The sequence below is a fragment of the Drosophila erecta genome, unplaced genomic scaffold, assembly GCF_003286155.1.
Source record: "Drosophila erecta strain 14021-0224.00,06,07 unplaced genomic scaffold, DereRS2 tig00000000-arrow-pilon, whole genome shotgun sequence".
Classification (NCBI taxonomy): Eukaryota; Metazoa; Arthropoda; class Insecta; order Diptera; family Drosophilidae; genus Drosophila; species Drosophila erecta.
In genome coordinates, this window is record NW_020825194.1 from 7,662,336 (window position 1) to 7,673,720 (window position 11,385).

The window sequence follows — 11,385 nt, forward strand, 5'->3', positions numbered from 1 at the left end:
AGATTCTATCTCCGATAGTGTCGCTTTTTTGGTTGATCCGTTCTCAGCTTATAAATCTTTCCCCATCTTATATTAGAAATAATACACTTTGGTTCGCAGATAGTCGGATTGAATTCTTGCCTTTGAAGTGTAAATAAATAAAGAAGCAATCTAGGGCTAATTTGGCATTTCTAGATACTGTCCGCTGCTGCCACCGTGTTCTTAGTGGGTTCCGATGTGGTTGGTGATGTCTCCGGCCGAGCCTTTAGGTCCTGCTTTAGCCACGCATTGTAGAAGTTCTTGATCGGAGTGGGCACCTCTCCGGTGGGCGCCACATCTATGTTGACGGATGGAGGTTGTGGCAGTGGTGGCTCCTCGCTGGCCTTGTTGTAGATCACCCAGTTGTCCGGTCTGTCCGGCTTGGTCAGTACGGTTATTGGTGCGAATGCCACGCTGGCCAGTTGCTTCAGCTTCTGGGCCTTTAGTCGCGCCTCTGTCTGCCCATTGGCGTCCACGTAGTCGTCCGTCGTCTCGTCCGCGAGGATGTCGTTGGCCAACTGCTTTCCTAGGCTGTCCGGAAAGACGGTGACCTTGCTGTTCGTCACACTCCGGCTGGAGGTGGACAGCATGGGCTTGGGCACCTCGGTCACGTAGCTCGTCCGCGTCTTGTTCTCCAGCATGGGCATTACGTAGTTGTCGTCCAGTGAGGTCACGTTGTAGCCGGTCGAGTTGTAGGTCGCGTCTCGCATCAGTTGTGGTCGCATGTAGCCGTCTATGTCGAACTTCTTGGTGGTCAATTCGTTCGGTTCCGCCTCCTGTCGCGTCTCCGTCTTGTCCAGATCATTGCTGGGTAGGTCTTCGTCGTATACGTAATCGGAGTCGTCATCTGGTTGGTTACTTTCGTCCGTGGTCAGGTTGGAGAGCGTCCTGCTGACATAGTCGTAGTCCTGTAGGTACAGTTTGTGCCCCGTCTGGGTCAGTTCGTTGCTGTTGTTGCCCAACTCCTTGAGCTCCGGTGTCCGTCCGTAAAATGTCTGTTGATGTGGTCTGTGGGCGGAACTTGATCCGGAAAATGGGCTGGGATGGCGGTCAGTGATCAGTTCTCTGTCGTAGTACAGTTCGCTCTGGCCAGGAGCGTAGTCGGGCCTGTAGGGGGAACCTCCGCCCTGACTTGAAGCCGGTCTTGGATAGGAGCTTACAACTGGACCCGGACTGGGACGTGGCCGTATGTTGAAGCTAAATGTGCTGTCCGCTCCGTTGGCAGTGGCCACTCCGGAGATGCTGCCAAAGTGTCCCGCACTCACGGCGCTGCTGGAAGCGTGCAGGAACCCCGAACCGGGATTGCCTCCAATCTGGGAACTGGTGGCCACCGGATACGAGTGCACCGACGGCGGTCGCGGTGAGTATGAGGTGGAGGAACCTCCGGTCAGTATGTGCGAGTTACTGATCGGACTGTGAACCGCATTGTTCTCGAACTGCACTGGCTCCTTGTGGCTCTGCGAGATCGGAGATGGAGTCGTGGGACGGCGGATGCCCAAGGGATTGAAGCTGTTCGTGGCGAAGGTCAGAAAGTTCTGGAAGATGTTCGGTGGCCGAGTTGTGGTCCGTTGGTCGTCGTTGTCGTTCAGGTAAATTATGGTCGGTGGCTTGGTCCTCACCCCCTGACTGCCAATCTCCGCGAGCGGTTGATGGTAGCCATAGCTGGGCAATGGAATCGGAGTGGTACTGGCGTAGTCCATGTAGTGCGGTGCGTAGTTCGAGTTATAGTATGGTTTGTTGACAGTCGTGTATTCCGCGTAGTCAGCAGTCGAAGGTCGGGATGCGGGATTCTTGTTCGTCTGTCGTATGTTGATCTCAATCTCGTACTGGTCGGCGTTCGGTCCGTTGACCACCACCTTGTGGGGTCTCTCGTACAGCGGTCTGTTCTGGTACTGTCTCAGTTCCACGGCCCTTTTGGTGGGCTTGCTGACCTTTGGGGCCTTCGTCTGTCGCGTGGAGCGTTCCGAACTCACTGTGGAGCTGGTTTGAAACACCCTTGGGGTGGTGGTACGGTTGCGTTGGAGGTGCAGTAGTCTAGAGTCTGCTGTCTTGTCCGGAGTCCTTGCCGTTGTATGCGGTTCCTTCTTTCTGGCGTCACGTCTTTCAGTTTTCGGTTCTTCGGTAGACTTTCCCTTGGGTTCGCTGGAAGCATCCTTTTCAGTCTGATCTGTGCCCGTTGTCCTTGAGTCATTTCTGTTGTGGCTTAAGTCCGTCTTGGTCAGTTGCGATGCATCATCCTTGCTAGCCCTCACTTCCACTACCTCCTCAGCGTCCACCACTTCGTCTGCGTCCTCGTGAAACTCGTCTTCGTCTGTCAAATTTCCTGGTTCCGTCTCCTCGCCCGTAGCATTGCCTCCCGAACTTCGTAGCTCTACGGGCACGTTGTTGATGATGACCCTTCTCTTGGGTCCCGATCCCTCAGGTCTCCTCACATTTACGCTCTTGATGGTTAGAGTGATCTTGGGCGACTTGTCCAGCTTGTTGCTGACTCCACCCGCGGGTTTCCTAGTGGTCTGTCGGTTGTTGTTGCTACTGGTCTTTTTGGTCACCGTCTTGCGTCTCAGGTCGAGTTTGTCACTAACTTTGGTCAAGTTTGCGCTGGTGGGTCGATGGAAGCCGCTGACTGAGGAGGGACTGAGTTCCACCTGCGGCTTGATGGGCTTCACGCGGTTGGAGAAGCCCGCCTTGTCCTCCTTTATGACCTGAACCGAACCCAACTCGGGTTGCCCAATGGTGAAGACATGGTCGGGCACCTGCTGATTGTGGAAGGGATCCTGTTCCAGCCACGGACTCAGGTCGATGGGACTCAGGCTGCCCATACCACAGGTCTGTCGCTCATTGTCCGCGAACTCCGCTGGAATGAAGATGTGGGGCTGGAGGGTGCCACCACCCACCGTGCGGCAGAGAACTTGCGCCAAGGACACGCGGCGCAGGGAGTGCAGCTGGGCGGGCGTGAAGGAGCTCTCGAAGCCACCATTCTCGTACCAAAAGCGGTCACCCCGCCTGGAGTTACTGAACTGCTGGGCGATGATGCAGGCGAAGGTGGGACCCACCAGGCCACCCACAACAGGACGCTCCGCGATTCCGCCCACAAACAGATCGATGTCGTGCACGCTGCGGTAGGCGTGGCCAATGCGCTTGGCGGACTCCGGACCCACCACGTTGGCTGAAATGGACACCAGCAGGTGAGCACATTGAGGAAGAGCTTGGTCCCAACTTACCGAAGTCATCCCAACTGAGGACGGGACTCAGACCACAGGGCACTCGCCAGGCACTGTACGGAGCAATGCCATGGTCTCTGCCCCGTTGGATGTTGATGGCAGCCAGGTCCAAGCCGAAGGGAAAGCCAGGAGTCTGGAACAGGTGATTGGTCAGCTCGGGCGTGATGAACTCATCCCTCTTCAGGGCTCTTTGCGAGGCCAAGCCACGCAGCAGGCGATGCAGTGAGCCCGCCGAGCCGATATCACCTCGCTGGAACTCCTCATGCAGGCTGACATCTTTGGGAAGAGGTGCAAAGTAAATAAGAAATCTTTAAGCAGCTGGAACTGACTCCAAACTCACTGTTATTAATCACATTGTGATGGCGATCGCAGCGGGTGTAGGAGTTCTGGACCAGCGAGTGGCCAAAACGGAAGGCGGCGGCTGCAAAGGCATTGGCCACCGTGGGATTAACCTTCGGACTATAACGTTCGTAGTAGCCGGAGGGCATCAGCTCCAGGTCGAAGAGCTTGACCACCTCCCTGCCCAGAATGACGGGCAGGAACTCCCGGAAGGTGATGTGTTGGAACATGGCGCCCACAATCCTTCGCGTTTCCTGGTACACCTTCTCGTCGCTCCAGTGGGGATTCAGTTCGCTCAACTCCATGGCAATGCGGTTGTGTTCGCCCACCCAGACGTGGTGCATGGCCAGCAATCCCGGCTGCTCTCCACTGCGTCCGTCGCCGGATCGAATGCACTTGGTGGCGATTGCACCGCGTTGGCACACATCCTCGGCGGGATCACCGCGCCCATACACGAGCAGCCCATGCCGGAAAACTCTGGCATTGTCCGAGATCTTGGCGCTGTTCGAGTAAATGGGCGAGGCGTCGATGTAGGAGGTCACCTGGTTGGTCTGCTCCCGCCAGGACAGCACGCAGTCGCGTCGCTGGGCAGGAGCCGAGCGCAGGAACTCCAGGCAGCGCACCTTGAGCGGCGCCAGCCAAGGATCGTCCAGCGGCACTTTGATGGGAAAGCAGGCGGGATGGAAGTCCTTGCCGCCACAGCAACTGGGTATGGAACCATTGATGGACCTGTCGTAACAGAGAGTATTACACTTGTAATCGATAGCATGACCTATGACAGATTCCACTTACCGCGGCTGAGCCGTGGAGGTCATGTCGTGGTCGAGCATCTGACCCCACTGGGCGATCATCAGGGTGAGCGGTGCCTCCCCCTCCCGCGCTCCGTGCACCAGAAGGCTGACGAATCGCGACGAGGACAGGGTGCTGCCATCGGCGGAGCTCCGGACCGTGTCCACGCCATCGCCGTACTCCGGCGGCAGGAAGCGATTGAAGGGCATCTGGGCGGCACCCCACCGCGGCCGGCGCTTGTTGTTGCAGGTGCCGTCGTGGGTGCGGTACCGCTCCGAGGCGGGCATGCAGGGCGGCGGGTCCCGCGGCGGACAGAGTCCCTCCAAGGCGGTGCGCCGCAGCGAGATGCGCTGCGTGTGCGACTGGCGGGCCAGCTCATCGATGTGCTGGAAGCTGTCGAGTAAAGAGATCGAGGCAGTGTCGAATGAGGCGGACAGTGGCACTCTGGTGTCAGCGTGGGCAGTGGGATGACGGTGCCAGGACCGTCCGGCACCATCATCCCGCCACCGGGTGAGGAGCACACGACATGGCTGCGCTCAAATTTCGTGATCGAGTGCCGACTGCTCGAGCCGCTGGCTTCTATTTATAAAACGCCCGACTGCGTGGTGGATGGTGGAAACGAGTTCGCCACTCGGCGGTGGCTCCAACTGGGATCCACCGGCGAATTATAAGCCCACTGCCGTTGGAAAAACGCACAAGAAATCGGTGGCCAGCCGCTGGCTTCAATTTAACCGCTTTTGCTTTCCATTTGCCGCGTTTATTAGCAACTCTTTTTCGTCAATTTCCATTTCGTTTCAATCCCGAGGGGTATAATCACTGGCTCATGAAACACTCGCACTGGGTTTTTTTGGACATACAACACATTATGTGTTGATGGCTGGCCAAACTATGTGATATTGGAGCACTATTTCGTGACTCACTGTTTTCGGCACAAGGGAGTATTTAATGTGTGACTAACTAAATGGCATCTAGAAAAGGCAATTTTCCCAAAAGCTTTCAAAACTTTCATAAATCTGTCCTCATTCTGAATCCATTCTGGAATACTTAAGATCATTGCAGCTAAGTTGAAATTTAGTTATAAAAGTACGGTGCATTTAGTTCATGTAGTATTTAATTGTTTGATTTAGTGTGTTGGTGTAAATTGCATTTGTTTTTAAGGGCTCGGTAAGTTATACAAATAAAACTGCAGGTTTACCTACAAAAATATTTTAGTTTCGCTAAGATTCATAGATTCTCCTCTCATAGAATATCTCGTAGAATATATTTCAATATATAGTTAATATTTCATATTATTTCAAGCGTTTTTGGGCAAATAAATGCAATTTAACGATTCAGCTTCAAAAGTGCTGAGTTTTTTATTAGTATAAAGTTAAACCACCAATTGAACTCAGTTGAAAAGTGCCGTTTCTACTTTCTCCTGGCTAGATCACATGGGGCCAACTCGACTTCCTGGCTGCCATATAGTTTCCTGCGATCTTTGGATCGATCTTCTAGGAGTTTTCACTTTTCCACACACGAACATCCACGATAATTAGCCACGATTGAATGCCATTTTCGGTGATCGCCAAGGGGATGGATGCGCAAGTGTATAATCGCGGCGGCACGTTTTTCCAGTTTTCCCGCTCCTCAGCAGGTGAAAGTGGAAACCATATTTTCCATTTCTTTCCCAGGCCTTAGTGCGCATTGTTCGCTTGTCATTGCGCTGCACATTTTTCGTACTAAGCCTGCTCTTAGTCGTGCAAAAGCGCATTAAAGGTGCCGGCGCCCTTTGCCTTGAGTTCACGCGGCGTATACGCAATCTCGCCGCAAAGCGCAGCCGCAACGTTGGTTTTTATCACACTTTTGTTTCTTTCTGTGTGGGTTCATTGCCCCCTGAGCGGTTGGGAGCAGTAAAAAGCACAATACAAAAAATAAACTTTCGTATGTCTTCGGGGCTTGAGGCTGGTAGAAAACGAAAGTCGCCTGTTGTTTGTGTTTCAGTTTTTGGGCTTTTTTCGTTTTTTTCTTTCTTTCATCGCCAGCGTATCGGTTGTACCGCCGCTGCCTCAGTCGGCGCCGCAGTCGACGCCGCAGCAGCTGCAACTTTGCCTTTCCCTGTTTTTTCTTTGTGTATTTCTGTATTTCTGTATTTCAGCTTTTCTGTATTTCAGCTTTTCAGTGTTGCTGTATTGATGTAATCAAATTGCGAATGCCAAATCTGAAGCTGCCCAGATGTGCCATTCGATTATGTGTCTGCGCCATGTATGTAGGCACAGTGTGATATTTTTCTAACGCTGTCGCTTTCTTTGGCTTCTAATTTGGCTAAATGCTGCTTTTGGCACCATTAACGAGCCGCATCTCGGCAACGATCATCATTTTCAGTCGGCCGTCGAACGGACGATGGTATTTGTTGATATTTAATTAAGCCAAACCAAACCAAACCAAGCCAAACCGAACATGTTGGCCATTTCGTAATTTGATTGTGGACAGCGGAGTGGAGCAAAGGCTTTCCCATTAATGGCCATCATCATCAGCATCTTTTGTCTGGCAATTGTCTGTTTTCTGGGGACGATGTCGTCTCGCGTCGCCTTGTCGCTCCACTGATTGCAATTACATAAATGCGATTTCGGGCATATTCACTCGGCTTTGCATTCGACGCGGTCAGAGCTCATTGCACCTGAGTCGAAATCACCTGAGTGGATGGCACCGGAGTTTTCGGCGGCCCCAGGTGAAAGTTCTCGGCCCGACGCGCTTTTCTGAGTGTGCGTGTGTGGAAAATCGCATGGGTTTTCACGTATTGTGAAAAGTGAAAATGCTGTCAGCGGAAAAACTGGAAAAACTGCCAGCAATCGGCGTTGGAAATGTAGTTGGAGTCGGAGCTGCTGCCATTTCCGCTGCCCGACCAAAGAGGTCGTTTAACCCGGACCGCCTTAATTTACATTCACCCATCCACAAACCCCATACACGCGAAAACAAACTGTTGCTTAGCTCAACCAAAGAAATCGCACAGAAAGGTGTCTAAAAGTATGCTCCAAATTATAAATAGTTCTTTTTCAGATGCTTTGGTAAGAGATTTAACGCATGCCTTTAATATGAATTTTCTGTTTAAGGCTGCTAGCTGATCAATGCGTTTCTTACTCTGCCGCTAATACAGACCGATATGGTAGTGGTTTTGATTTTGGATCGGAATTAAAGTGGGATTCGGCTTTGGTGGCTTGCTCTTGTCCGCCAATTATGCGGCATTTCAATGTCAAAGTGAAAGTTGACTCTTAGTCATGAGCAATCGCAGTTGGACTCCCATCGTTTTTGGCTACGATTCGGTATTTGCAAGGGGCACTGGACGGCATCGGGGTGGCAGCTTCCACTTCAGCCAACTTCCAGGCCATTCGGATTGCCAGCGCCGAGCTCCGAGCTCCAGCTCCCAGCTCCAACTCATTAGCTCTGCTGGCTGTGTAGCTGCTGCCATGGATGCCGTAGAACTCGTTAATCAAGCGAGAAAGTTGCCGCTGGTAATTGTGGATGCGGGGGCACTCGGGCGGCGGGGCAGCGGTCCTCAACTCAATAATATTGCTTACTTTTCTGCCGTTTGTCTTCTCCTACATGTTGTTGTTGCACACAAAGTTGTGGGTATTTTTGCATTAGATTGCCTGGGGTCACAAACTCGAGAGTGGCCATGCCCACTTCTTGTGGGTGATCGGGGCGAGGGGTGCTTCTTTTGTTAGAAAAGTTGGTAAGTCATTTTTCCACGAATCGCTCTTCACGGCAATCCATCAATAATCAATATTAATTCCATGATAACTATAGTCACAGAATAAGATGTCTACTTCATTGTTTCCCCTGCATCTGTGGCTCGGTTTTTAACATAGTGAAATATCTTGGACAGGCAATGAGTTTTTTAGCTTACATACACGTGTTTTAGTAGATGGTTTGCTTAAATAACATTTATATATGGCTCTTAAACTAATACTAGCTGCATAAGAAAGGTGGGTATTAAATTTGTGTGATTATTTATGGGGTGTAACCTTATGGGCTCGACCTAAATGAGCCCAACTACTTGACCCACCCTCGAGTCCACTTTGATTTTTAATCACGCGCATTTCCCTGGCCAATAACTTTTTTCATATGTCATAGCCACATATTTGCGGCTGATGAACTTATGACCCGCCACAATCCACGCATCCCAGCCCACACCCACACCCACCCAGAACCCCGTGGAACTTACTTTTTGCGGAAGGCCTTGGCTGCGGCAATGGTGGCATAGGCGGCCATCTCCCGGCGTTCCGAGTCCGTGGTGGGGGCATTGAAGCGGGACAGCATCGCGGCCGGATGGTTGTCCTGCAGGGTTTGGCCTTTGGCGGGGTAAAACGGGTAGTTCGAGGATTTGATTCAAGGTTAGGGAGAAGTGGAGAAGAAGTACCCACCATTGCGCAGCATCTCCGGCTGAATCCGACCATACAGCTCGGTCATGGCATCCAGACCCTGTCGCACACTCTGCTGCAAGGCCACATCCATCAAAGTGGGACGTCGCGAGCGTCCATTCCGCGTGCTCTGGAATGTCGCCTTCGCCTCCAGTTCCGGCTGCAGCTGCTCCTCCCGCTCCTGGTCGTGCAGCGGGATCAGCGGTCGGGGCAGCTCCTTGGTGGGCGGCTTGCCGCTGGCATGCTCCAAGTGCAACAGCAGGAGCAGCAGCGCCACCAGAAGTGATGGCTGCAACATTCCAGCGGCGACTTCTGCAATGGTTTATTCGCTGTCAAGTTCAGTGGGAGAAAAGGCTGCCCAAGGAATCTCCAAGGAGGAGGCACATTAGTCATCGGTTTTCCTGCACTATTTGGTAGGGATCCACGGATCTTAACTAAGCAGTACGAATACAATGTATTTCGAAACTACTGCCTTAAAGAAGCATGCTTCTTGCACAATTTGAAAACACGTAAATCCTAATCGCAGAATAAGTTGATGCCTATAGATAAAGTCAGCAAAACCACAAATCGTATAATCTGCCCCAAGGCCGAAAAGTTGCAACAAAAACTGCCCAAGTTCGATAAGGGGCGAATTAAACATAATTATCAATAAAGTTACGTGGCGTTGGGTCGCCAATATCAATATCAATGTATAATTGCTGCCGTTGCTTCTTTTGCGATTCCAGCGATGCGATTACATCAGCAATGGCAACCACTTATAACGTCGAAAAAGTTGTAAATAATAGCGAAGAGCTGGGTATTATTTAATTTTGACTTTTTAGGCTGCCCACAGCTAATTACAATACTAAAAAATGCACCTCAACTGCAACTTATTATCGCCTAACCAATTATTCTCCTTTCTGCGCTTTTTGTTGCAGTTCACTTTTTCTGCAGTTTCATTTTTTTTATTTATTTCATTTGGTCTTGCACGAGTGATTTTTGAATACGCTCCTCAGTCGACAGTTGATTCGATTTATTGGGTCTTAAAATGATTTCATGTGATGCCCAATTTTAAAACGAAGAGAAGTTATTTTAACAGCTATGCATTAAAAGAAGTGAAGGCCACGAAGGCCTTAAATTCCATGATTATTTTTAAGCTGTCGCATTAAAAGTTAATTACTCTATTTATGATTTCTATGCTATTTCTTTGTCTGCTGGTTATTTGGTGGCTTTTTTCTGGCTTATTTGGACGCAATGCGGAATGCTTTATATGCCTCAATGACCGCATAACAGGCGTCTAGATTGCCAGTGGTCTTTGCAATAAATACTTTATGGCTGGTAACTGCTCACTACCTACAATTTGTACACTAACCCATCATTTTTAAAGTATTGACCAGTGGGATGGTTCCCAATAAACTCTACACTTCTTGGCACCAAAAGTGCATAGATATGGATTAATAGCTTTGAGTAAAGCTATCTAACTATCAACATAAATATGCACTGGGCACCCGAGCACCGCATTTTATTAGGCAAAAATTATGCAATTAGTCTGAAGACTCTGGGCTTGCATAAGGCCGCTTTTCGCTTCCTCGTTCAAGAAATCAAGGGTCCGCACCTCCAAAAGCCGCCTACATATAATATCAAAATATCATATAATAATAGCCGCCAGGAAATCGCGAGCCTAGTGAAATTTTACAGACCACCGGCTTTAGCTGGTTTTCTTTTTTTGTGGCAGTTTTCGCTGCAACTTGGCTGTAACGCTCACTTAGCCAACTGTGGCACTCCGGCCATTAATAATAATCAATTTGTTGGATGATCTTTTGCGCAAAAACGGAAATTGATTTACCCCAAGTGCGGTGCGCAATTTGTAGTTCGTAATTGCCGTGATTAACACCTGCCGCAATTAGCCGGGAACTTTCACTGATGGTTCTACGATTTCGTATTTTGCACTTCCGTTGACGTGTGGCAGCTGGCTTCTATGCTCCTGGAGGCGCCTCCTGGCAACCTGGCACCTGGCACCTGGCAAAGATTTGTTGTACTACCCAAGTCCACCGCACAACACACACCGAAACGAAAACTTTTTCGCGTTTGTATCTGGGATCGTCGTAAACCGAACTAAATCGATTCTCACCTCACGGCTGCCATTAGAAGCCAAAGAAGCAAAGATGCCGAGCCGCAAAGCCCGAGACATGCCACAGCTTCACCAAAATAACAAAAAAAAAAAAACAAACCAAGTAAAAAACCCACTTTGAGATAAAAAAGCACCAACGTCAACTCGAAAAAAGAGTCTTCCAGGCAAACGACCAGTTCTCCGCTGGCTTTCATTCACTGCCCGAGTAGTGGCAGTTTTTTTTCCCATTTTTTCAGCTTTTTTCCAGCAGCAAGACCCAGCTTCTACTCTTAAATATTTATTATTTATTTTCAACTTGCTGGCGCTTATCGCCGTCGCCTCTTTCCGTATTCAAATCGAAGCGAGAGAGATAAAATGCCTTGCGGCTGCATAAAGTTCCCATTAAGGCAGAAATATAAGAAATGTCTCACTGTGCGATCCGATCGCCATTCATCTGGATCCACTGGATCCACTGGTCACCCGGCCATTCAGATCAGCCAGCTCCACATCCACATCCACATCCATCCAATCC

The 11,385-nt window shown here is 50.4% G+C and overlaps 1 protein-coding gene across 1 annotated transcript; it reads right to left on the reverse strand.

The window, feature by feature from the left end:
- Nucleotides 1-92: 92 nt before the first annotated feature.
- On the reverse strand, nucleotides 93-10,857 carry LOC6554497. Its single transcript, XM_001981906.3, has 7 exons — nucleotides 10,590-10,857; nucleotides 8,768-9,076; nucleotides 8,569-8,695; nucleotides 4,371-4,760; nucleotides 3,580-4,307; nucleotides 3,240-3,515; nucleotides 93-3,184 (listed from the first exon to the last, which is right to left on the reverse strand). Exons 2-7 carry the CDS (start codon nucleotides 9,060-9,062, stop codon nucleotides 171-173), a joined length of 4,830 nt encoding a protein of 1,609 aa, XP_001981942.2. The 5' UTR covers nucleotides 9,063-9,076; nucleotides 10,590-10,857; the 3' UTR covers nucleotides 93-170.
- Nucleotides 10,858-11,385: the final 528 nt, after the last annotated feature.

Coding starts and splice junctions, on each gene's coding strand:
- LOC6554497 (XM_001981906.3), bottom strand. CDS start 9,062: ATGTTGCAGCCATCACTTCTGGTGGCGCTGCTGCTCCTGCTGTTGCAC. Junction 8,696..8,767: donor GCCGGAGATGCTGCGCAATG/GTGGGTACTTCT, acceptor ACCCCGCCAAAG/GCCAAACCCTGCAGGACAAC. Junction 4,308..4,370: donor ACCTCCACGGCTCAGCCGCG/GTAAGTGGAATC, acceptor CTGTTACGACAG/GTCCATCAATGGTTCCATAC.